This window comes from Lepidochelys kempii, chromosome 12, assembly GCF_965140285.1.
Source record: "Lepidochelys kempii isolate rLepKem1 chromosome 12, rLepKem1.hap1, whole genome shotgun sequence".
Classification (NCBI taxonomy): Eukaryota; Metazoa; Chordata; order Testudines; family Cheloniidae; genus Lepidochelys; species Lepidochelys kempii.
Genome location: NC_136391.1, coordinates 43998674 through 44025680, shown reverse-complemented (window position 1 = coordinate 44025680; position 27007 = coordinate 43998674). Strand labels below are relative to the sequence as shown.

At 45.2% G+C, this 27007-nt stretch overlaps 2 protein-coding genes across 3 annotated transcripts; one reads left to right on the top strand and one right to left on the bottom strand.

Annotated features, from left to right (window-relative positions):
- Nucleotides 1-2638: 2638 nt before the first annotated feature.
- On the bottom strand, nt 2639-21192 carry KARS1 (lysyl-tRNA synthetase 1). Of its 2 annotated transcripts, XM_073308391.2 has the most exons (15): nt 20861-20946; nt 20597-20749; nt 17702-17852; nt 16988-17153; nt 16452-16545; nt 15863-16049; nt 15582-15707; nt 12007-12126; nt 11189-11351; nt 10915-11088; nt 8736-8821; nt 6029-6114; nt 5573-5699; nt 3360-3503; nt 2639-2884 (listed from the first exon to the last, which is right to left on the bottom strand). In XM_073308391.2, exons 2-15 carry the CDS (start codon nt 20716-20718, stop codon nt 2798-2800), a joined length of 1833 nt encoding a protein of 610 aa, XP_073164492.1. In that variant the 5' UTR covers nt 20719-20749; nt 20861-20946; the 3' UTR covers nt 2639-2797. The 2 variants fall into 2 exon arrangements, with proteins under 2 accessions (XP_073164492.1, XP_073164491.1); XM_073308390.2 differs by lacking the exon at nt 20597-20749 and having other exon boundaries at nt 20861-21192.
- Nucleotides 21193-21227: 35 nt separating this feature from the next.
- TERF2IP (TERF2 interacting protein) lies at nt 21228-26630 on the top strand (the record flags this gene model as incomplete). The annotated part of the gene is made up of 3 exons (XM_073308436.2): nt 21228-21330; nt 23835-23944; nt 25834-26630. Coding segments are annotated over 3 exons (675 nt in total), but the record flags the coding sequence as incomplete, so codon positions are not given.
- Between the last annotated feature and the right edge of the window lie 377 nt (nt 26631-27007).

The following is a 27007-nucleotide window of genomic DNA, read 5'->3' as shown; positions in this document are numbered from 1 at the left end:
CAGAAGTGCCTTGCTTTTGTAACCATACCACCTGATATTTTCAGACCGGAGGTGTTGATTATTCAATAGGTCATGCGAGACCCTCCTGCTTACAATAGTAAACCAGTGTAGCATAGTTTTAGAATGTACTGTGCTCCTAGAAGCAAAGGACCTCATTCTAGACTCCATACACAGCCCATTAAAGACAGTGAAAAGACTCCCACTCACTTCAACAGGCTTTGGGTGGAACTGGTTATACATGGGGTAACTCCACTGTCTTCACAGGGTCCCACTGTGGAGGGGGGTGGTGTGAACTTGTTGCAGAGCTACTGCTCAGGGATGGTGAACCTTCTGGCATCCCAGCCTCCCAAAATCATCCAGACTGCATGACTATGTGCTAGATGAGGGGTGCATAATGTCGTAAAATGAGGCCCTGAAACATAAACCCTTGTATCAGAGGCCCAGTATGAGGCCTAAGACCTGAACTAAAGTAATGTTCAAGACTTTAACATAAAGCAAAATTAAGCCGTGAGCAAGAAGCAGAACTTGTTCATAGTCTGGCAAGGAAAGGGCTGATGTTGCAAAAACATACATACCTAAAAGGTACTTGCAAAAAGAAAAGGAGTACTTGGGGCACCTTAGAGACTAACCAATTTATTTGAGCATAAGCTTTCGTGAGCTACAGCTCACTTCATCGGATGCATACTGTGGAAAGTGTAGGAAGCACTCTCCTGCTTTGTGTGTGGGGGGGGGGGGAGATCAGGGGGGTGAGAAAACCTGGATTTGTGCTGGAAATGGCCAAACTTGATTATCATACACATTATAAGGAGATTGATCACTTTAGATAAGCTATTACCAGCAGGAGAGTGGGGTGGGAGGAAATATTTTTTCATGCTTTGTGTGTATATAAAAAGATCTTCTACACTTTCCACAGTATGCATCCGATGAAGTGAGCGGTAGCTCACGAAAGCTTATGCTCAAATAAATTGGTTAGTCTCTAAGGTGCCACAAGTACTCCTTTTCTTTTTGCGAATACAGACTAACACGGCTGTTACTCTGAAACCTAAAAGGTACTGGACACTAGAGATATAAACATGTGCCAGGATGGTACCAAGAACACAGATACTACTATATTTCACACAGATAACAAGGAACATGCTGACCCATCCCAAAGACAGGATCAAAAGGATAATATGGATAGAGTTGTTTTGTTCGAACCAACATGTACCAGGTGAGAGGCAGCACCCTAACACGTAGAGGGGTTGTACCTCAATACATCAGGAGTGATGTGTAGTTTGTACCTATGTATAAGAATGCACCCCTGAGGAGGTGTCTTTGTCTGGCTTAGGGGTCAGTGGTAAATCCCGCCAGTGACTGAACTGGTCCATTTTCAGGGAGCACACATGTACTAGCAGAACTGCAGACATTGTTTCATTTGGCAATAAACCTATCCGGGTGCCTTCATACCTTATTGGAGTCTGTGGTCATTGGTCGGTTCACTCAAAATCTGCTGTGCCAGCTGCCTGCGCAGAGCTGGGACAGCACACAGGGAGAACACACACACAGCTGACTTATCAACATTGGATAGAGCAGAGCACCACACTGGTGATTTCTGACTACATTGGGGGGCATCTGCAGCAGGTGATGGGCATCTCAAAGCCATGGCCTGGAGTAGGGAAGCACTTAACTGCAGACTCTACAGTTGCCTAGGGCTAGCGCTGAGGACAGAGTCCCTACTGCTGCCATTGCAAGGTTCAAGCATACTCAGCCTTGGAACTGCCAGCCCTCCTGCATCTAGTAGCTGCAGCTGTCTAAGGCTGGCCTCTAGCAATTGGCCCCATGGCTTTAGCCAGAGAAGCTACAGGTGACTTTGTGACTATTAGGGGAGATTAAGCTAGGAGCAGAGAAAGAAACTGGAGTTAACTTCAAGGAACAGAGGTCACCAGTAGAAAAGGAATGTCAAGGGGAACAGGGAAAGAAGAAGCAGGTCAGGTTTACAGGGGGAGAATAGGACTGACTGGGGAGCACAACCAAGGTAGAAGGGAAACACATGAGGAAAGGTGTTAGTGACCAGGTAGTGGAATAGCATGTAGATAGAAGCAGAGGGAAAAAGGCTGGTGATTTCAGGGTCCCAGGGGCTAAGTGCTCACTGAGCTAGGGTTGGGGAAAATGGTGTTTGCAAATGGCAGGATGGGCGCCAGGGGAGGGCACTGTCAGAACTGATCGGATATCTGCTGGCTGTGGAACTTGGTTGAGCTGAGGCCAGGACCACATATAGTGACTGGTGAAACAGGATGGTGTGAGAGACATGACTACAAAACTTCTGAATGAGGAAGGAGCTAAATCTGTGGAGAGTTTCCTCTGATCACAATGAACAGAACTTTCATAGTGAACACTGGTAAACCCACATGGGTACAGCTCAGTGAGAAAAACTGGGGGCTGAGGAAGCTGCATATGGCAATACATATAGTCGTGCAGAGGTGCGTGATCAAAATGAAAAATGTCTCAGATTCACCACCAGATTTACTAGGGTTCCAATGGCACTGCCACTAGGCCCACCTCAGAATGGGCCCACAGATAGGGTTGGCACCGGGGCCACAAAAGGTTAATCTGGCCCTGTACGCTGCCACCTTGCACACAAACACCAAGCAAGAGGAGGCAGGATAGCATTGTCTTTTATTCATTTACAGAAACCGTGACACAGCAGCTTTCACTGGTCTCCTCAGGGCAGGAGCAACCTTTGTCCACAACCCGTAATTACTGAAGACAAAGCAAACATCTGCCTCCCAACTGGACACAGGCAAGGATCAGCAGCCCCTCACACTGAGGTGCCTTCAGCAGAGGGACTGGACTCGACCTCTTTCTTATTGTCTTCAGGTTTCATAGCAGGAAACAGCAGCACTTCCTGTGGAGGGAACCAAACACCATCAGCTTCCCCCCTCTCCCTATTCACATTCACTTCCCATTCACATTCCTTTTTGCATAAAAATAAGAGCCCCTAAACCAGCAAATTATAAGTACTTGATTTGTGCATACTTAATTACAAACCCTATTTACTTCCTCAATGCTCAAGATGGATTTCCCCAGGTCCCATAATGGACACCATGAAACTGCAGGTGTTGGAGAGAAAACCCCAGAAATGGCTAATTCAGAAAAAAGGCAATTTTAATTTTTACCATTGCACCATTTAATCCCCACAACAGTACCTATGGAGTTTGGATTTCAGCTATAACCCTGAATTTCCTGGCCTTTAGGATGGGATGTGGAAGTAGACAGGTGTTTCAATCAGACTCTCATAACGTAAGTAGCCTTTTGTTTTTACAACTGGAGAGTACTTTGCAGGATTTCTTACTCCCTATTTCCTCCAGGTGGTCCATTACCTTAATATTATTGGAGTCTGTAAGGAACATGGTGAGCCGATCGATGCCCATGCCCCATCCAGCTGTAGGTGGAAGTCCATATTCCAATGCAGTGCAGAAGTTGTCATCGATGAACATGGCTTCATCATCACCTGCTGCTTTTGCCTAAATGAACAGTGAGAAGAAGTTCCCATCGCCCATAGTGCAGGAAATGTCAACACTACTGCTAATTTTTGTGTCACCTCAAAGGGGTGCTACTACACTCCTGGAACCTAGGGGGCTATGTTCCAGTAGGGTCTGCATATTTGTAAAATCAGCTGAAGAAATGAACAAGGAGGTGATCTTACCCCTCATCCCGGGGTGTTAGTATCTGGAGAAGTATTCTGAAGGCCACATCATAGGCTATATCTACACTACAGCTGGGACTGACACTCCGAGACCAATCCACCAGCAGTCCATTTAGTGGGTCTACTGAAAACCTGCCAAATCAACAACAGATCGCTCTCCAGTAGACCCCTGTACTCTACCCCTGTCATAAATACAAAGGGAAGGGTAACAACCTTTATGTATGCAGTAATATAAAATTCCTCCTGGCCAGAGGTTACCTGTAAGGGGTTAAGAAAATCAAATAACCTAGTTGGTGCCTGACCACAAGGACCAATGGGGATGGAGGGGGGGGAGAGGAGGGGGTTTGTTTGTGCTCTTTGTTTGTGTGTTCTCTCAAGGAGAGAGAGAGAGAGAGAGACACAGACACCAGGGGCAGAAAAAAACATCTCTTAAGAACCTGCCTGAAAAAGCATCCAAAATTACTAAGACAGTAAGTAAAGCCAGAAAAGGCATCAGATTATCTTTTGTTTTAGCTTGTGAATTTTCCCTATGCTGGAGGGAGGTTTATTCCTGTTTTTGTAACTTTGAAACTAAGCCTAGAAGGGAATTCTCTGTCTTAAATCTTTTTATTTTTCCCTGTAAAATTGCCTTCCATCTTGATTTTACAGAGGTGATTATTTTACTTTTTTTAATAAAATTCTTCTCTTAAGAACCTGATTGATTTTCAGTGTCCTAAAGATCCAAGGGTTTGATTTGTGCTCACCTGTACCAATTGGTGAGGATATTATTCTCAAGGGGGTGTAGGGTCTTGGGGGGATATTTTGGGGGAATAAGCACTCCAAATGGTCCTTTCCCCGAATCTTTGTCTAAATCACTTGGTGGTGGCAGCATACCATCCGTCCAAGGACAAGGGATTTGTGCCTTGGGGAAATTTTAACCCAAAGCTGGTAAAAATAAGCTTAGGGGGTCTTTCATGCGGGTCCCCACATTTGTACCCCAGAGTTCGGAGTGGGAAGGGAACCCGACAACCCCCAACGAGAAGATTAAGGTAAGTTGATGGGAGAGTTTCTCCCGTCAACCTCCCTCAGTGTAGACCCCGTGGTAACTCGACCTAAGGTACATCAACTCCAGCTACGTTATTCACATAGCTGGAGTTGCACAGTGTAGGTCAACTTACTGCAGTAGGGTAGATATAGCCTTAGAAAATGGCATGGGTGCTGACAGCAACATCTAATTCTAGCCAAGTTAAATGTTGTCTTGTGAAACAGTGTCTCTGACACTCAAGCTGCAAGGATTCCTTTTGGCACATGTGAAGAAATGTACCTTGGGATACTGGAGACAGAGCACTCGACTAGCACCAGAAGAAGGGAGTATAACAGGTATCTTTAAAACTTTTACTATTACATTTCAATAGGTAACCTTGTCTATCTCCTCTCCTAATCAATATCACCCTGATGGCAGTCTACAGCAGTTGCTTACATCGAAGATATATTAAGAAAGTGTTTAGGAATCAATTCTCTAATGCAATATGTATTTTGTTCTTCTTGAAAAAAGTTAATACAAGCTCTTTTGGTTTTCCATCTTTACCATGTGTTTTGTTCCAAACTCTTCCCTCTGTGCCTGCTGCAGCATTCATTTGTCCTCTAACAATTCTCCCTTTGATGGCAGGCAGAGCTGATAGGACTGGACTCGATGTAGGAGATATTTCTTGCAAAAGCTTATGTTAGACCCATTTGATTGAGATTCAATGCCAGTAAGATTCCTGTGGTGTTAGTTGTGAATGTTTAGAACAGCCAGTAGGGAGCACAGAAAGAGGAGATAGGAGTCTGTGTAAACTGGAAATACACATTCTGGCATTCACCCCAACCATAAAGTGTTTTCGGTCTCTAATCTCTACAATTCCCTACCTTCGCTTGATCTTCAAAAAACTGCCGCTGCTGGAAGGGGTCGTTGAGCTCTGTGTATGCATTGCATATTTCCTTCTTCATCACAAAGAGTTCAAAGCGTTCTGTCAGTCCCTGCTGAGAGCGATGCCTGTGAAGAGGAGATAAGTCAGCAGGCAGCTCAGAAACTAACACAGCTTCCTCTGGAAAAACAACAAGATCGCTGTTTCAGAAGAGATGCCCACTCTGACGGCCACCACTCTAAAACTCCAGGCCACTCAGTATAGACATTTTCCCCCTGGATTTTATGCCCTATGAAATGGGATTCCCTGGCTCAGGAACCAAGACCTGGGCAAGTGTCAGACTTCCCAAACTGTCACATGGCATCAAATCTTTCCTTTTCACAGACATAATTTTTCTCATGGAGATAAAAAAGGTGGTCATTATTTCATGACTTTATATAAAATCTCATACTCTTACCATTTGGCCAAAGGGCTCATGATCTGCGGATGATCACATATGAATGTGGGATGGATACAGGTGACTTCCAGAAACTCACCAACAAGCTGAAAAACAGGAGCAGGACAGAATTTTCAAGTTAGAACATCTCATAATAAAGGAGTTGCCATAAGACTGAGATGACTCACTACTTCAAAAGCCTACTTAGAGTAATGTCTTCATAAACAGCGATGGGTGCCTGCAAGAGAGGCCAAGCGTCCTGCTTGGAGAGATTAAAATCTGATCTAGCCCAAGACTGTATAAAACACAAGACTGTCTAAAATTCATCAAGTTTAACAAGAACTCCAGTGTCAGAACATAAGCCTACCACTGTTACCTACAATGTCTCAGGGTGGTATTGGGAGTTTAATTCCAGATTTGACATCTGTGGCACAAGCCACTAGACAAAGCAGCCAGAAAAAAAACACATTCAGGCAATAGTTGGGGTGAGAAGGGGCAGAAAAGAGGAAAACAAATGAATAATACTCATACTGGCCCTGTGCTTTACTGTACATTTTGGAGGCACATGTGAATCTAATTATACTCTTCTCTCCACTCATGCAGAATGTGTGGAGGGAGGGGTCCTCCACAAAACACTGTTGATCCCCTATTTCTCAAGGCCATTACACTTGGATGACAATTGGAATAGCTTTCAGAGTTGGTCTACACTGCTTCTAATTGACTGGAAGTGTCCCTGCAAAGTTATAAGGCAGGGGTGGCCAAACTTACTGATTCTCCAAGCCACATATGACAATCTTCAGAAGTTTGGGAGCCAGGCTGCTCCTGGCAGGGCTCGGGGCTTCAGTCCTGCGGGGGGGCGGGGGGGGATGTTGGGACTTCAGCCCCGCAAGAGGCACTTGCCGCAGCTTCATCCCTGCTCCTGCTAAAGCCCCAGCCAGTGCACGTACCCTGTGGGTCTGAAGCCCCAAGACGCCTCTCCCCGCAGGGAAGAAGCCCCAAGTCCCCGCTCCCCTACAGTCTAGTAGGTGGAGAATGGGAGGGGCCCTGGGGTGAGCCACACTTTAACTGTAAAAGAGCTGCATGTGGCTCACAAGCCACGGTGTGGAAGCCCCTGTTACAAGATATTTCTTCCTACCTGGGACCATCCACTGTACTAAAATAGCTCTCTTTTATCCTACTAGCCCCGGAACTAAGAGGCCAGGTATCAATCCAGAATCCTCTATAGATGTCCATCACTCTGCCACCAGTACAACGTGTTCTGTTATAAACAGACACAGAACGACATCTCTGGGGTATTACTGAATTCTCTCTGGCAACAGGAAAAGGGCTGAATTAAATTCCAGTGTATTTTCTTAGATGTAGCCAAACATCATGATTCACTGAAAGTCTCATGTACATCTCTGCTACACGATCATTCTATGGACTGGTAAAGACAAGCAAGATTGCAAGCCATTTTCTTTCTTCACCTGGAACATCTATGGAATCTGAACTGAGGTCCTTTCAGAGGGCCGGATCCTACTCTCCATATGTAATCTACCACTGAAACAAGCCTCTGTACCAGATCACTGGAAAATAAATAGTTAACATAATGCAGATTTTTAAAAAGGGCTCCAGAGGTGATTCTGGCAAACGCAAGCCAGTAAGCCTACCTCCAGTACTGGGCAAACTGGTAGAAATTATACTAAAGAACAAAATTATCAGACACACAGATAAACATGATTCAATACAACTTTTGTAAAGGGAAATCATGCCTAACCAATCTATTGAATTCTTTGAGGGAATCAACAAGCATGTGGACAAGGGTGATCCAATTAATATAGTATACTTGGATTTTCAGAAAGTATTTGATAAGGTCCCTCACCAAAATCTCTTAAGGAAACTAGTCATAGAACAACAGTGACGGTCCTCTCATAGATCAGTAACTGGTTAAAAGATAGAAACCAAAAGGTAGGAATAAATGGCCAGTTTTCACAATGGAAAGAGGTAAATAGCGGGGTCTCCCAAGGATCTGGCCTGGGACCTGTGCTGTTCAACATATTCATTAATGATTTGGAAAAAAGAGTGAACAATGAAGTGGCAATGTTTGCAGAGGATACAAAAATGTTCAAAATGTGTGTATGCGCGCGTGCGCTGGAAGAGGCTTGAGGGCCTAGCTGAGCAAGACAGTGTAAGGGAGCCCAAGGTGTTACAGGTGGGCTCAGTGGTACTCAGGTACATCAGGTGGCAGCCCAGGGAGCCTGTCACAAGGTCCATCAATGGCTATTAGCCAAGATGGTCAGAGATGTAACCCCATGAATAGAGCAACACTCGTAGTCTAACTGCCAGAAGGGGAAGACAAAGGTTGATCACTCCAACTGCCCTATTATGTACACTCCCCCAAAGCTCCGGTACTGGCCACTGTCGGAGACAAGATACTGGGCTAGATGGACCATTGTCTGCCCCATTATGGCAATTCTTACGCTCTTCTTAAAATCAGTGGCAAATTTCTTATTGACTTAAATGGTGCAAAGAAAACTGCTTACTTACAGCTTTCTCTGAGTTCTGCAGGCTAACTGCAGGTTGTGCGTTGACATACTTTCTTTTATTAGTTTTAAATTTTCTGCCATTCATTTTTACTAAATGCTCCATCAAGCTAACCAGTAGTCCGCAAAGAACCTGCAACTTCAAATGGGCCCCACTGCTTCGTAGGGCCAGATCTCAGGATTATGAAAAATCCACCTCCACTTACCTTATCAAGAAGCCTGGCCGTGGTCCTGGGAGGTGGACACTCAACACCTCTCTCCACACAAATAGCATCAAAGAACTTGCGAGTTTCTGTTTTCATAATGCAAAATATTAGAGAAGCTATTCATATAGTTAGTTCTTCTCCCCCTCCTCCCGACCAGCAGAATGATCCAGACCCAATGGAGGAGGACTGGAATGACTTTCAATATTTTCTGTTATAACACACTCTGGGACATACCAGCTCAGGAATATGGTTTCAGCCTTCCACAGAGCATGAAGAGCAGTATTAATTGCTTCCAATTTAAACTCAAACATAAGATTCCTAAACCCAGCTCTAGATGCTCTGACAACAGTTATAAACACTATCCCACACAGAGAGCGCCACTGTGGACAAACAGCCAGTCTCAGCATTATTTAAAAAAAAAAAAAATCTATATATAGATAGATCAATCTATCATTTCTCCCAAATACCTGCTCAAACTGAGGAGTTTTGAAGAACGTCCTAATGGTCAACAGATTTGGACCATTTCAGATCAATGAGGCAGTGGGAGCACGCTCCAAAGTTGACAGGTCCACAAAGAGCATATCTGCCAGCAGCCTTCACTCTCATAAATCAAGGGGCTCCCATGTTAAGCACTTCTGCTGATTGCAGTAGCATCGGTATCACAAAGAGAGAGGCAGTCTCTCAAGTAGGCAGGTCCCAGAGCTATTTTAGGGCTAACAAAACTAAATCAAGCAGCTGAAAAAGCCACCAGAAAACCCATGCAGGTCCTAGTGCACTAGTGTCACATGCTCATGATGAGATTTTCCACTTAAGAGAACCACCATATTGTTCACTAACTTTAGTTTTTAGATATATTTAAAGTGTAGACCAGTGGTTTTCAAACTTCGGGTCGCGACCCAGTACTGGGTCATGAAATACAAGGCACTGGGTCATGGCAGCTCTGGTCAGCACTGCCGACTGGGCCATGAGAAGTCCCGTCGGTGGTGCTGCCCGGCTAAGGAAGGCTAGTCCCTACCTGTTCTGATACGGCGCTGCACTCTGGAAGCGGCCAGAAGCAGGTCCGGCTCCTAGGCGGGGCGGGCCACGGGGCTCTGTGCGCTGCCCCCACATCGAGCACTGGCTCTGCACTCCCACTGGCAAGTTCCCAGCCAACGGGAGCAGGAAGATACTTAGGGACTGGACTTGCTGCTGGCCGCTTCCAGGGCATAGCATGGTCCACGGTGCCAGGACAGTCAGGAAGCCTGCCTTAGCACCCCCACTGCGCCATTGACCAGGAGCTGCTCAAGGTAAGCCCACACCCCAAGCCCCTGCCCCAGCCCTGAGCACCCTCCTGCACCCCAAACCCCTCATCACCAGCCCAGAGCCCCCTCCTGCACCCCAAACTCCTCGCTGGCCCCAGCCCAGAGCCCCCTCCCGCACCCTGAACCACTCATTCCCAGCCCCACCCTGCAGCCCTCACCCCAACCCTCTGCCCCAGCTCCATTAGGTCGCGGGCATCAACAATTTTCTTCAACTGAGTCACCAGAAAAAAAGTTTGAAAACCACTGGTGTTGACTGAGGTATAGTGCATTATAGTCTTGTCTAGAGGTAGCAAGGCTCACATTGAGGGAAAGATCATAACTACCCAACCAAATCATTGCTGCTATGTAATCACCTAAAAGCAGCTCTCCACAACTGTCAACTCAAGGGACAAATGGCAGATGCATTTTCAACCAAAAGGCCCGATATAATCTTCCAGTTGCTACCCCAACCTATTTGCCCTCCATGCCCTAATCACTACCAGATACAGAGGGTCTTCTCTGCTTCCTAAGAGACAGACGAAACAGATACAATGCCAGGTGTCAATGTAGTGAAAACACTTCAAGACAGGCCTCCTCATTAACTCTCTCAACAGTGTCATGTATACACAATGAAGATTTAAAGGCAATAAAGTGGAACCTTGCTGACCCTTACAAGAACCTGCAGGACATCAAGACTACACTCTGAAATCTTGTAGTTAATCCAACAAAACCACACAGTCGGGCAACCCCATCTACTCAGCTCACATGTAGATCTGAGCAAAACAGCACCTTGCAATAAACAGTATTGAAGGCAGCTTATAGATCAACATGGACTGGGGGCTAGAGGTCTTTGCCCCATAATAGCCAGGGGGAGGTGAAAGCACAGAGACTCATCTGACCTTCAGTCTCAAAGTGATCAGTTGCTGGAAGTTTCATTCCCAGGATTCTCTCCAGTTCATGCACCATGCTAATTTTCCGGAAGGGTGGGGTGAAATCTATCTCATAGGCATGACCCTCAGGACCATCTGGGTGATAAGTGACCTTGTAACTTCCAGTAATGTGCTTCACCATTCCTACAAGATAAAACTACACTTAAAATCAATGCCATGCTGTATCACACGCTATCTTCACACAGATTCTTATTCTCCTTTAATTAATATTAGGTTAGGTCACCTGAAAGCAACTTTTCTGTGATCTCCATCAGGTCATGATAGTCTGCATAAGCCATGTAAAACTCACAGGTTGTGAATTCAGGATTATGAGTCAAATCAATTCCTTCATTCCGGAACTGGCGCCCAATTTCGTACACCCTGTCCATGCCTCCAACCACCAACATCTAAACAAAAAGAAATCCAGCTGGTCACATTAGCCTTCTGAAATGGAGTCAAGAAAGTTCTGACTAGCACAAAATTGCACCAAATCTACATTCCCAAGATTATCAGCAAAACACAGAGGTAAAAGCAGCACTAGACAAACCTAATGAAGAACTCTGATTCAATTATCCTGACATCCACTATTCTCCAATCAATATGGGTCTCTTTCCTGCTCACCTCTTTAGCCATACTCCACCCAAGCGAAATTGCTTTTGTCAACCCAATTAATCTGCTGGCTTTTAGTCTCATCTGCGGGCTGCCAAGCTCCCCTCCCGCCCAGCGCGCCACATCCCCACTCCTCTGCCTACCTCCAGGCGCTTAGCGCTTTCTAGGAGGGAGGTGGGAGGAGCGGGGAGCTGCATGCTCAGGGGAGGAGGCAGAGAAGAGGCAGGGCAGGGGTGGGGACTTTGAGGAAGGGGTTGGGGATGGGGGTGGGGACAGAGGGTGTCAGGTGATGTGGCCCTCGGACCAATGTACTAGTCCTCATGTGGGCCTCCCAGTGATTCAAGTTTGAGATCCCCAGTCTAATCCTTACTTCAATCTTATGCTTCACATTTTGGGAAGGCAGATAGAGTCAGAAAAGTGTGAAGCTTAACCCATGTGGGGATCACCTCTCACCTTGTGATAGAGTTCTGGAGCAATTCTCATGTATAAGTTCATGTCCAGTTCATTGTGATAGGTAATGAAAGGTTTAGCCACAGCTCCACCTGGAATAATATTCATCATGGGAGTTTCAATCTGATGGGAAAAAAAAGTGTTAAACCTTAGCTCAAATACTCTCATGCCCCTGACACAATCATACCCTCCCTCCATTCCCCATGCTACAACTATTTTGATAATATGTGTTTGTCATAATCATAAAAGGGAAGGGTAAACACCTTTAAAATCCCTCCTGGCCAGAGGAAAAACCCTTTCATCTGTAAAGGGTTAAGAAGCTAGGATAACCTCGCTGGCACCTGACCAAAATGACCAATGAGGAGACAAGATACTTTCAAAAGCTGGGGGGAGGGACAAACAAAGCCTCTCTCTCTCTGTCCGTGTGATGGGAACAGAACAGGAATGGAGTCTTAGAACTTAGTAAGTAATCTAGCTAGATATGCGTTAGATTCAGTTTTCTTTAAATGGCTGAGAAAATAAGCTGTGCTGAATGGAATGTAGATTCCTGTTTTTGTGTCTTTTTGTAACTTAAGGTTTTGCCTAGAGGGATTCTCTATGTTTTGAATCTAATTACCCTGTAAGGTATTTACCATCCTGATTTTACAGAGGTGATTCTTTTACTTTTTCTTCTATTAAAATTCTTCTTTTAAAGAATCTGATTGCTTTTTCATTGTTCTTAAGATCCAAGGGGTTGGGTCTGTGTTCACCTATGCAAATTGGTGAGGATTTTTATCAAACCTTCCCCAGGAAAGGGGGTGTAGGGTTTGGGAAGATTTCGGAGGGAAAGACGTTTCCAAACGGGCTCTTTCCCGGTTATATATATCCGTTAGATGTTTGGTGGTGGCAGCGATAAAGTACAAGGGCAAAAAGTAAAATAGTTTGTTGGGTAAAATAGGTAAAAAAGGTAAAATAGTTTGTTAAAACTTGGGGAAGTTTTAACCTAAGCTGGTAAAAATAAGCTTAGGAGGTTTTTCATGCAGGTCCCCACATCTGTACCTAGAGTTCAGAGTGGGGAAGGAACCTTGACAGTGTTCAATAAATACTTCAGTTAAAGAGAGAGAGAACACCTGGCTCAGATGTGAAATTTTTACATTCTATGTATTAATTCACCATCATGAACAAAGATATTATTCTGAAACAAAAATTCTTCCTCCTTTGTAATCAACAAGGTAAGCCTATTTAAGCCATCTTCTCTATCAAGAACATAGCAGGAACAACCATATTCTGCACAATTAAGGAGCTGTGGAGTAGGGAAGGGACAGGGACTGGGCCAAGCTGTTGAAGACATTTGCAGTCATATCACCAACCTCCAGCAGAGAAAGTCTGGCTTCTCAGAAAGTCTAAACCTTGTAAAACTACACTGACAAGAAGTGAAGTGAAACTATGTATGTGGAAACAATGTTTATCAATCCTTCTCAGTGTGTCCCATCTGCTCCATTTCATCATTTACACTAAGTTCCTTGGGCAGCAACTGACAGCAGCCAACTGATAAACACTGAAAGAAGCAGTATTCCTTTCACTACCTGAACACTTTGCAAAAACTACACTCCTTTAAATGTAATTGCTTTGGTAAAAGATGGGGGTTTAATGATTTAAAATTAAGATATAAAATATTGCATCTGAAAAAGTTTCCAAGAGTATAAGGATATTATATGGCTAGCTTTGTTAATTTAAAATTAGCGTCAGAGGGGAAAAAGGGGTCTGTCTGTATGGAGAGACAGAGTTCTGGAGCCCAAAAGGAGTTCTACAGTATACAATTATTTTCAAATAATGTCTCTTGTAGATACGAGCATGTAGGAAGGCAAAATCAACATGTGATTTTTCTCTCTCTGGGCTGCAGCGCTCCCGGAGACTATGCCAACCTAACTTTCACGAAAGCTGCATTTTTCGGATGTTTAAAGGTGCATGGGTAATGGAGTATAACCACATGCCTCACAACTTAGTCTATTCAAGAGTACTATACACATTAGGTCCAAATAAAGAGTAAAATGCCAGGGAGAGGAAGATGCTGCCAGGTATATAGACAAAATAAACATTTTCTGAAAACAGTCATCAATGATGGGAAGAAGGTGATGTGGCATGGCAGTTCACCCAAATGGGAGGGCAGGTGGCAATACCAATGATACCCGCTCCTCTTTTAAAAGGGCTCCCCAAGATGTGGGCAATTTTACAATTTGGTTAGGCTCCTCAAGAGTCTGCCTTGTTCTACCCACTGTCAGGGTTGTGCTGACCAGTCAGCTCTGGCCTCCACACAAGTAAAGTAGAAAGAAAAGGAGTATTTGTGGCACCGTAGAGACTAACAAATTTATTTGAGCATAAGCTTTCGTAAGCTACAGCTCAAAGTAGGGGTTGCAGGCTGCTTGTCCCACTGCATTAGGTAGAATACCACCACTAGGGGTCCGGAGCTTGGGCTGCATTAGCAGGAATTAATCCAGCTCTGCTACTCATTTAGGAACTGTACAAAACAAGCACTTTTGTATTCCAGCTGCAACCATTTAAAACAGGAAAAAACAAGGAAGAGGAATTTCTCATGCTGATTCAGAATGAGGCTCAGGGTTCCAATGGAAGAAAAAAGGTCTGTCCACAACGTAGGAAATGGAAGCCAAATGGGAGTCTCTGTTGAAGAAAGATTCAGAACGGATCTAGAATCTGAAGGGAAAGAGTAACTTTTGTAGAGTTTGTGTGGCAATGCCTACCCAAGTCACTTTGTATTAAAGACACTAGCTGTTTCTCCTGCACTGTAGTTAATTCCCAGCATGATCACCAAGCCTAAATGGCCTATTTAAATGCTAGTTTACAAGTGATTAATTTCAGGAAAATAGGAAACGTACAGTCAAGAAGTAATGGCACCTTAACACAGCACAAATCTACTGTGTTGAATATATCACGGTTCTCAATATTAGTTATTTCACACAAACAACTCCACTAGCAGCTTTTGTGGATCCAGTAGACTAAGAGGTTAAAATCTGCCAAGTAGTGGATAGCAAAGAGAGTCATAATTTGAGTGTGAAGTGGAAACAGGAATTATCTAGAAGTAAACAGGTCTTTTGTTCTGGTATGTTGTTCTCTGTTATACCTGACAATAAATACTACATATGTTTTATGTAAATTAGATTGACTCTACCTTTTTGGAGTGGGGGGGGGAGGAGGGGAATTAACACCCTTGAGAATGAGGGGACAATTTACCCAACTTCAATTATGGAAGAAAGCAATGGGGGAACAAATATAATTAATAACTTGAATTGCTAACTTTGGGTTTGCTCAGTCAAAGAAGAGTATCCCTCAGAAATTGCTCTGTCACTTGAAGGGGAGCAGACAAAGAGATAAACAATAATTAACTCTATTGCACTTAGTGTGCTTTGTGGCTCTATGGCACAAAATTATCAGAACATGTATACTGAGCCAAAGTCAATATGTATACTTTTCCCCGTCCCATGCACATTTTGTACGTGAGGTGGGTGTTGGTCTCTCCTTGGAGCTGAAGAAGTGTGAAAAAGAGCAGCACACACAGAGAGAATCAAAGTACCAAACCTTACCTCAAGAAAACCCAACTCATCCAGGAAGCTCCGGAGGTATGTGATGATCTTTGCACGGATTATAAACTTCTGTCTCACATAGTCATTAAGAATTAAATCCAAGTATCTCTGGCGAAATCTAGTTTCCTGAAAAGGGTGGATAATTTTAGAACAATCTAAATTATACTTATTGCCAAAGAGAAAAAAAATAAAATTTGATCTTCATTTGGTGCACTGATACCAATGATACCACACATACAAAAAGCTGCCAGTTTGGCTTCAACACCAGGAGTGGTTGTTACCTTGTCTTTGAGCCCGAAGTGAAGGTGGGGCAACATGTGCAGGCATGGAGAGAGCAGAGTGATTTCCCAGGGAATAACGCTCAGCTCTCCTTTCTTTGTCTTTCCAGGATTCCCCTGAACCCCAATAATGTCACCCCGACGCAGCTTGTTGTTAATGTGGATATATTCTTCCTCTGATTTGTAGTTCCTGCAAGTGGAAAAACATGCATCTTTTAAGCACTTTTTGTCCATAGATCAAGCTTTGCTCAGTCTCTTCCCACCCAAAACACTTAATATTCAAGTATCAGAGGGGCAGCCATGTTAGTCTGTATCCACAAAAACAATGAGGAGTCCGGTGGCACCTTAAAGACTAACAGATTTATTTGGGCATAAGCTTTAGTGGGTAGAAAACCCACTTCTTCAGATGCATGGAGTCTCCATGCATAGGAGCCTCGACGTACTGTATTGTGTTCTCCACCACCTGACTACAGACTAGGAATCTGAGCTGAAGCTCACAGGCATGGGGAAGAATAAGATGTCCATCTTCTAATCTCCTCCTCCCAGAAAGTACAGTTTGATTTAGAATGTTGCTATAGTGATCCCTAGTTACCTGGAGTTTGCCATGACTTGCAATTTGACTCCCTCTCCACGAAGATCATAGAAGATCAGTTTCCCTCCAGAGGCACGTTTTGCATGGATTCGACCTAGAAACCCAAAGTTAGATGGTCCAATGGTTACAGCAAGTCAAAGTCAGAAATCTTTCCATTTCCCCAAAACAAAGATCCATCTCCATGCCCAAGCCCCGGCACAGCATCACTCCTACCTTGCAGCCCAGGCAACATATCACCAACCTCCATCCCATCATTGGATGGCAAAGTAACGAGTCTCTAGTTATGAACACAGGGCCTTGGAGTCCTCTCATCAGACCTGCTTCCTTGCTTGTCAAGGACTCTAACGCTCTACCTTCTATCCCAAAGGTCCCAACCCAAACTTAGCCTAACCTTGCTACAGCTCTAGCACTATGAGGAATTGCCAAGCAAGGTCCACAGAGCTGTGGAGGCATTCCCATCTATCTCCCTCCAAGAATGGTAAGTGCTTGACTTCGCAAAATGGCAGACTGTCTCCAAGTCCCAGGTGAGTCTTTACCTGCCACTCTCACCGTAATGTCTCTCAGGTGATCTCCTGCCTGCAGATGGCTGTACCTCTCTATGAAGTCTGTGAGGGAAAGGTCTACGTGGAACTTATGAGGGTAAGGATCTTCATTGGTGCCTTTCAGCTGCTGGATTGCCTGACTGCGGATCTTGTAATATTGCTGTCATCAGTCATAAACAAGAACATTTATGTTAGACACCAAAGGGACTGTACAGTTCACAAGCTAAAGCATAATTGATTTGACTTGGGAATATTTATTTGACTACAGAAGTTAGACAACACCTGAGTGACTACGTCAGAAGAGTCAGCTCCTCTGACAGAAAGCACAAAAAAAAAGGCAGAGAGCACTTAAGACATTGGACTAAGAAGGGGCTAAACGAATGCAGTGATGAGACAAGAAGAAGTCATTGCTTTAAGCCATTACCATTCAAACCTTAGATATATCCTCTCCCTCAGGCAGTTTTTTTGGGGAATATTATTAATCTATGCTTGCAGCCTCACTGTCCAGCTAAGAACAGCCACACTGGGCCAGAGCATAACTCCATGTAGCCCAGTATCCTGTCTTCCAACAGTGGCCAATGCCAGGTGCTTCAGAGGAAATAACAGAACAGGCAATCATCACGTGATCCATCCTCTGTCACCCATTCCCAGTTTCTGGCAAATAAAGGCTAGAGACACCACGCTTGTCCATCCGGGCTAACTGCTCACATTGGGGTCCAGGCTTTCCTCATCAGCTCCATTGCAGTTCTCAGATCCCAGGGTCAAGGCAGATTTGCTCAGATGCTTCTCACTTTGCTCTTTTTGCTTTGCCTCTTTCTCAGCTACTTTTCTCTCAGCCTTCAAACGTCTCTTCAGCTCACTGGAAAAAGAGAGGAAACCAGATATAGAAGCCACTTTGAAACTTACAGAAAGAAACACTTGCCAGAGAGATTCTGTCCAAGGGTCATCCTACACTTAACTCTCTCTCCTCTCCCCAAGAGGACATGTTGCCTTGCTCCACTTCATAGGAAGTGAAAAGTACTCAAATTCTGTTCTGGACTGCTCCAGTCCCTCACCTTACAGTCAGCAGTATCCAGATAAAGCAGTACTAGCTGGGCATTGTCTCACATAGAGGAAACGTACTTGTTTTTTTTTCCTTGATCCTTCACTGTTCACCCTTTACAGCCCTAGAACATAACAGCCATACTGGGTCAGACCAAAGGCCTATCAAGCCCAGTATCTTGTCTACCGACAGTGGCCAATGCCAGGTGCCCCAAAGGGAATGAACAGACAGGTTATCATCAAGTGATCCATCTCCTGTCACCCAATCCCAGCGTCTGGCAAACAGAGGCTAAGGACACCATCCTGCCCATCCTGGCTAACAGATTCATGGAAGATGGTTCCATCAATGGCTATCTAGCTCCCTTTTGAACCCTATTATAGTACTGGCCTTCACAACACCCTCTGGCAAGGCGTTCCAGAGACTGACAGTGCATTGCGTGAAAAAATACTTTCTTATGTTAGTTTTAAACCTGCTACCTATTAATTTCATTTGGTGGCCCCTTGTTTTTGTATTATAAGGAGTAAATAACACTTCCTTATTTACTTTCTCTAAACCACTCATGATTTTATAGACCTCTATCATATCACCCTCTTAGTTGCCGCTTTTCCAAGATGAAAAGTCCCAGTCTTATTAGTCTCTCCTCATATGGAAGCCGTTCTATATACCCCTAATAAATTTTTGTTGCCCTTTTCTGAACCTATTCCAATATATCTTTTTTGAGATGGGGCGACCACATCTGCACGTAGTATTCAAGGTGTGGGCATACCATGGATTTATACAGAGGCAATATGATATTTTCTGTCTTATTATCGATCCCTTTCTTGATGATTCCCAACATTCTGTTAGCTTTTTTGACTGCCGCTGCACTTTGAATGGATGATTTCAGAGAACTATCCACAATGACTCCAAGATCTCTTTCTTGAGTGGTAACAACTAATTTTGACCCCATCATTGTATATGTATAGTTAGAATTATGTTTTCCAATGTGCATTTGTCATAACCATACAGCTAAGGGTAGCCTAGAATTCCTCCTTACCTGTAAGAGGTTAAGAAGCTTAAATAACCTGGTTGGCACCTGACCAAAAGGACCAATGGGGAAAGAAGATACTTTCAGATCTTGGGGGGGGAAGGCTTTGTTGTGTGTGTTCTCTTGGGAAGCAGATAAGCATCAGGTCTGAAAACCCCTCCTATAAACCATCCTAAAAGTCTCTCATGTTACAAAAAATTGTAAGTAAAAGCCAGATAAGGCGTGTTGGATTATCTTTTGTTCTGCTTGTGAATTTTTCCTTTGCTGGAAGGAGGTTTATTCCTGTTTTTTGTAACTTTGAAACTAAGCAGAGAGGAAGTTCTGCTGTGTTTTTGAATCTTTTGTTACCCTGTAAAGTTATTTTCCATCCTGATTTTACAGAGGTGATTATTACCTTTTTTTAAAAAAAAACAAAATCCTTCTTTTAAGAACCTGACTGATTTCTCTATTGTCCTAAGACCCAGGGGTTTGGGTCTGTGATCACTTTGTAACCAATTGGTTAGGATAGTATTCTCAAGCCTCCCCAGGAAAGGGGGTGTAAGGGCTTGGGAGAATATTTTGGGGGAATAGGAACTCCAAGTGGTCCTTTCCCTGATTCTTTGTTAAATCACGTGGTGGTGGCAGCATACCCTCCAAGGGCAAAGAATTTGTGCCTTGGGGAAGTTTTAACCTAAGTTGGTAGAAATAAGCTTATGGGGTCTTTCATGCAGGTCCCCACATCTGTACCCTAGAGTTCAGAGTTGGGAGGGAACCCTGAAAGCATTACTTTTCATTTATCAACATTAAATGTCATTTGCCATTTTGTTGCCCTAGAAACTTTGCATAACAATCAAAATAAGGTAAAAGTCTTCAGTGAGCAAAGCACCAAGGATAATTACAGTACAGTTTGAAGTAACTAGAGTGTTTTCGCCCTGGGCACGACAGATTTAGAGTCTCCAGTTTAGAGTCTTCAGTCTATAACAATCACCATGCATATCTGTAACCTACTTAGGCCCAGATTCTGAAAAGTATTTAGCTCCTAACCTCCACTGAAGGAAATGAAAGATAGAAACAGCCTAAAATAAAGGAGGACTTGTGGCACCTTAGAGACTAACCAATTTATTTGAGCATAAGCTTTTGTGAGCTACATCGGGTGCATCCGATGAAGTGACCTACAGCCCACGAAAGCTTATGCTCAAATAAATTGGTTAGTCTCTAAGGTGCCACAAGTACTCCTTTTCTTTTTGCGAATACAGACTAACACGGCTGCTACTCTGAAACCAGAAACAGCCTAAATGCCTTTGAGCATCTGGGCCTTAAACACTGCAGGACCTCCACTCTACCACATGCTCCACAGACAAATGCCAAAGCACAAAGGTTTCTAGGATGCCCAAGGGCCCCCAGGCAAAGGGGGGCGGGAATTCCCTGAGAGGGAGATTCCTCAGGGAGGGTCACTGACTCCGCAAGACACTCGCCCCCACCCGTAGCACCCCGGGCAGGGACTTCACGAGAAAGCAGGTGGCGACACTCGAGACGAGAGCAACAAATCACCAACCTTCTTTGGTCATGAAGTGCCTGGAGCCTTCGGAGCGCGGGGCAGGCGGCGCGGAGGTGCCGAGCCCGCCAGACCCAGCCAAAGCGGCCCCCAAGGAGCCGAACAGCTGCGGGGCTCAGCATGGCGCGAGCGCCCGGCTCTAGAGACCGTCACCTGGTAGGAAACAGACACCGGTCAGCGACGGGCAGCGCCTCCCGGGGCCCCGCCCGGGTCCTCCCGCTGGGTCCCAGCCCCGGGCACCGGCCCCCGACCCCGCACTCTCACTTTTTGCTAAGAGGGGCCTCAGCCTCCGCCATGTCACCAGCCGGAGCAGCACCGGTCGCCGCCGCCATCTTCCCGGCCGGGCCGAGAGAGAAGGAGCACTTCCGGGTCAGAGACCATTTGGGAGGGGGCGGGGCAGCAGCCTGGTTTAGGCGCGCGCAGAGAGGAAGGGGCGGGGCTGCGGGCGCGCGCACCCTGGGTGGCGGGAAGGCTCCAGGTGCGAGCCAGGCCGCGCGTCGGCGGCGCCCGCCCATGGCCTTGGAGCGCGCGGGCCCCGCTCGCTCGCGGACGCTGTTCCTGCAGGACGATGGCAGCCCCATGCGCTTCTACGTGCGGCCCGGGCCCGCCAAGCTGCAGCTCGCGCCGCTGATCCTGGCGGGCGGCGGGCGCCTTTGCCGCGTGCAGGAGCCGGGCGCGGTGCTGCTGGCCCAGCCCGACGAGCGGGGGGCCACGGGCAACTTCGTCTCCAGCGAGTACGTGCGGCGCTGCGTGGAGAGCAACGAGCGGCTGCCGCTGGAGCGCTGGCGGCTGGCGGCGGCCGCGGCCCCGGGCCCGGCTCCGGCCCGGGCCGGCCGCTCTGCCTTCACGGGCTCGGAGGACGAGGCCATCCTGCTGCACGTGCGGGGCCGGGCGCAGGGCGGCGTCACCGGCACCGCGCTCTGGAAGGAGATGGAGCGGGCCCGCCTGACGCCGCACTCCTGGCAAGCCATGCGGGACCGCTACCTGCGGCGCCTGCGGGGCCAGGAGCACAAGTACCTGCTGGGCGGGCCCGGGCCCGGCCCCGCGCCGCCCCGCGGCCTCCCCCGGAGCGCCTGGCAGCCGGCGGACAGCGGTGCGGACCGGCGGGGGCGGCGGGGGCGGGGCGGGCCCTTGGGAGGCAGAGACTTGCTGGGCTTCGTTCCCGGCTCTGCCGCTGCCGCGTGTAGTGTCTCCACCGGTGTGTGCCGCGGGGATAAGTGCCACCCCCCGACCCTGCCTGCAAGCACTTGGTCAGCCGTGGAGACCAGCATTCCTTCAGCCATTGGGTTCGGGGAGCATAGCCGGTACACAGCTGGTAAACCCACCTCCGTGACCTGTCCTCATGAAATCCTAGAAACCTGAGCTGCAACAGCTGCAGTAGATCTAGTGTTTCCTCCACTAGGCTCTTCCTTACAGTGCTTTGGGGAGTCTGGCTGGAAATGCCCCAAGCCTGGAGTTACCCCACATTCCTTGGAAACTGTCCCACAGTGTAATAGGCACACCTGGGAGCTTTTCATTCTAATTTAGGCTGAACAGAGTTAAATCATAATGTAATGGCATGACATCTGCAGGAATCCTTTGTTCAATTCGGGTAGATTGTCTTGAGAAAGAGAGCACAAAGATCAGATGGGCAGTGAAATTAGTGTGGAAAGGCTTTCATGTGAGGAGAGAGAAAACACTGACTGTTTAGAGAAGAGTTGAGTAGGAAGGTACAATAGATATTATACAAAATGACAGGTTTCAGAGTAACAGCCGTGTTAGTCTGTATTTGCAAAAAGAAAAGGAGTACTTGTGGCACCTTAGAGACTAACCAATTTATTAGAGCATAAGCTTTTGTGAGCTACAGCTCACTTCCTCAGATGCATATTGTGGAAACTGCAGCAGACTTTATATATACACACAGAGAATATGAACCAATACCTCCTCCCATCCCACTGTCCTGCTGGTAATAGCTTATCTAAAACCTGGATTTGTGCTGGAAATGGCCCACCTGATGATCACTTTAGATAAGCTATTACCAGCAGGACAGTGGGGTGGGAGGAGGTATTGGTTCATATTCTCTGTGTGTATATATAAAGTCTGCTGCAGTTTCCACAATATGCATCTGAGGAAGTGAGCTGTAGCTCACAAAAGCTTATGCTCTAATAAATTGGTTAGTCTCTAAGGTGCCACAAGTACTCCTTTTCTTTTATACAAAATAAGTGGTGTAGTAAAAATAAACTGGGTAATGCTAATTTCCCTATCATAATACAAGGACATGAAAGATGGCAAATTTAAAATTGATCAAAGGAAATATTTATCTTAACAGTTAAGCTGTTAATTCATTGCCACAAGCTATTGAGGTTTGGTCTACACAAGGAACTTAGGTCAGTGTAACAATGTGTCTCAGGGGTATGGATGTAGTGATACTAACCTAACCCCCAGCATAGACAACACTATGTTGACAGGAGGTTTTCTCCCGTCAATGTAACTACCACCTCTCAGGAAGTTAGAGTACCTACACTGACATACTTTTTGCCTTCCTCTGCAGCATAGGGCACAGGTCACTTGCGGGTTTAAACTAGTGTAAATGGTACATTCTTTGTAACTTAAAGCCTTTAAACCATGATTTGAGGACTTCAATAACTCAGCCAGAGGTTAGGGGTCTATTCCAGGAATGGGTGGCTTAGGTTCTGTGGCCTACAATGTGCAGGAGGTCAGACTAGATGATCATGTTTGTCCCTTCTGAACTTATAGTTTATAAGTCTGTTCTGTAAAACATCTAAGGAGCACTGAGTTCTTGACTTTGTAACCTTAAAAGTTTGGAAATGCCAGATTTCAAGTCATACAGGTGGCTTTCCTTTGGCTTCCTTGTGCAGATGCAGGTTGTCTTAATGATGTGATAGTTTCAGTGCACCGGATGGATGGTGCTCTGGGAATGAATTGGGGTTGGTTGATATGTGATGTTTTTGGCAAGTGTAATATTTACTGGTTTAATTCCTTGGATCACGCCTAGAATCTTTATTAAAACTGAACATAGATGGTTGTTGCAGACCCATTACTTCCTCACTCTATGCCTCATATGGACAGAAACCACTAACTCTGCCAGAACATGAGTTTCTTGTTACCTTTTCAGAGTGATTAGAAGACTACCAAATTGATTAATCGTAGCAGGCAGTAGGATGTGAAATGTAATCTGAAGTCATGATTAGCATTGCAGTTGCATAACAAATGCTAATGTTCTCTCTCTCTCTAACAGAGTTTTGGAGGAAGGAAGTAGCCGATATACCCCAAGGAGTGGTTCAAGACCAATTAACAAAAGGGGGTAGCCTTTTCCAGCTGGCTAACAAAGAATTTGAAGGCAGTGAGGTATACATTCATAGTTGGACAGCTATATCTGCATAATGTGATCACACAGATGTGTTGAACGCTTTATGATGTATAGATTAAAATCCCAAACTAGTGAAACTTCAGATGTACTTAAGCCTTCTTCATAAGTAACTTTAATCTTAAATATGACTTTGTTTCTGTGTGAACACCACCAGGATGCTGATTCTTTCTATGACTTTGTAGTAACATTAATTAGGGTGTGCTAGTTCAGGGATAAAGGAGTTTTCAGCAGCTGGCTATATTGGGGACCCTGCTTACAGCAAGGCCTGCCCTGCCTGCTAATTAAAACCTTTACCATTCCCAAGACTGCTTCCCACTTCTGATGCTTTTCAGCTTGACCATTGAATCAGGAATTGACAGTGGTGGTAAATCAGCTGGGTGCAATATCTGTATGGCATGAAAAACAACGGGACCAGTGGCTGGGGGAAAACAATACAGAGGTTAGTCAGAACAGGTTGGTATATCAAGGTAGCAGAGAGGGAGTAGAGTCTTGTGTTGGTGCCAAAGAGAGGATAGTATTGGCAAAATAAATATATGTATATACACGTATGCGCACACACCCCATCCTTTCCAATAAAGTTATAAGTACATGGGTTACACCAGACATCTCCCTGGAGAATGACCATCAGACATTTATGGTTATAAATTTACAAACTGCTTCTTAGAATTACCCAGAACTGACTGAAATAAAAAAAGAATATATGGCTAAAATGCCTTTGTGTAAGACTCAGCATCTGGAGCATGCCATCCTGTGAAGCATTTTTCTCTAATTCACAGGTGCAGATTTATGCTCTCTAGCTCGGCAATTACAGCTTAATGGGGGTACAGCATGCTTTTTTTTATACCAATGGCTTACATTTTAATAATGAAGAAGCAAAAATAGCTTCAGCAGCAATAAATGTTTCCCAAGTTCTGTTCCAATTTAAGGTTAATTACAAAACTGTGACTAGTCAATTGATTCCCAGATAGTCAGTCATCTGAGTTAACACCTAGAAAACGTCTTAGTGTCAACATTTTAAACTTTTACACAGCTAGCTAAAGCATGGAAGGATATTATTAACTACACAACTTACTATGAATGGTGTGTCGTGGCATATCAAGTAAAAAGAGCATGACTAATTTTTTCCAATTTGACCCTGTGTCCAGATACTTGGAGAATGTTAGAGACCAAACATGGTTGATAAAGAATGGTCATCTGCACATCACCGTCACCTTGAGTTAAGTTGTAAGTGTTAAGGCTCCATTGGCAAGCAGGGAGTTATTCACTAAGGGTATGCCTTCCCTATCAACGTTAAAGTGCTGCTGCGGCAACACTTTAACGTGGCTGTGTAGTTGCAGCACCAGCGCTGGGAGAGAGCTCTCTCAGTGCTGTTAAACAACAAAAAAACCCGCCACCAGCGCTGGGAGCGCAGCGTCCAGCACTGGGGCACTGTCTACACCACCACTTTACAGCACTGAAACTTGCATTGCAGGGGGTGGGGGGGGGTCATACCCCTGAGCGAGAAAGTTTCAGTGCTGTAAAGTGGCCGTTTAGACAAGGCTTTAGTATCACAAGGCGAGTGTGAGCCTTGAGCAGATTTACACAATTCAGAATGACAAATTTATTTTTGACTGGTTAGATTTTAGTTTATTTAAATCCTATCCCTTGTCTCCTGCCTTTCCACATTCCACTGTATCCTTGGTGCTGTGCATTGCTGTACTTGGATTATTGGATTTTATTGTGCACAGGTATTATGTTCAACACATCAGTATACTTTAGAAGGATTCATATGGGAGGAGGGGAGGACAGCACTGCTCTGGACTCCTAATTTCGCAGTTTTGTGTGACAGTTATAGTGGAATGTCACTCACCCTAACTTCTATTCCTAGTCAGAAAATGAGACCTCTGACCTTCAGGAAGAAAATCCTGCAAAAGATGAAGAGCTGAAGTCCCCTGAAAAAATAGCCTCCAGTCAGAAAATGGAACTGAAGGAATGGGTAACTGCTGAGGACTCTGCTATAACTGAAACTCCGCCTCAAGAGGAGGAAAATCCCATAAGGACTTGCCCTTCCCCCACAGAGGTGGCAGATGCAGTGAAGACAGTACAGCACTTCATGGAGGAATTCAGCATGGACCTCTCAACTGTTATACAAGCCTTTCTGAAAAACAGTGGTGAAGTGGAGGCCACTTCCTACTTCTTATATAACAGCCAGCGCTTGGATGGATATCCTATATGGAGCAGACAGGATGATTTAGATTTGCAAAAAGCAGATGAAAATCTCAGAAGCAAATTAATAGCAAAATTTGGAGCCCAGAATGTGGTAAAGCGGGTTGCGTTCAGGAAGCGTTAGATGGTAACTTGTGAAGGATGGTTCATGGACTGGGACCCTCCCAGGAAAGCAGGAGATGAGACTTGCATCTCTGACATTCATGGAAAAAGGAATGAGGATTTGTAGATGTTCTGAAGTCTCTAGGATAGCCACCTGCAATCTCATTTCATACAGGAAAAATCTGGCATTGAAAATTAAGATCTCTGTGCTAAACACTTCGTCCTTTCCATCATTTTCTGTTAACATTTCCATAAGTTTCCATGTTTATGCAAGGCCTTGTTTTATGTTTGTTTTTTTTTGTACATGCTGAGTATCCTGTTGATTAAATCTAAAAATAAAATATTGGGTGAAGATGAGAGCTCCTTAATCTCTTCAGAGCCGAGTGGCTGAGTATTGGAAATCTGCTTTTGTCCTATACACAGTGGTGGGGGGAGGAGTCTGCACATTCATCCACTGAGATGGGATGATACATGAACATGCATTTCAACATACTTTAATCTGTATTAAGGTGGGAAGGTGTGCCTCATTATACAAACAAAAACCACTGTCTTGCACCTGTAAGGCTTCCCTATTGTCAGAGGCAGACAACTTCTCTTCCTTCTAGGTCAAAGTAAACAGGCTTATCTGATAAGACTTGCCTTGGAGTTACAGAGCAAGCATCTTGATTCTCCTTTATGCTCCAGATTTCTGTACCCTTGAGCTGTTTTATAATCCTGTAAAACTCACTAGCATT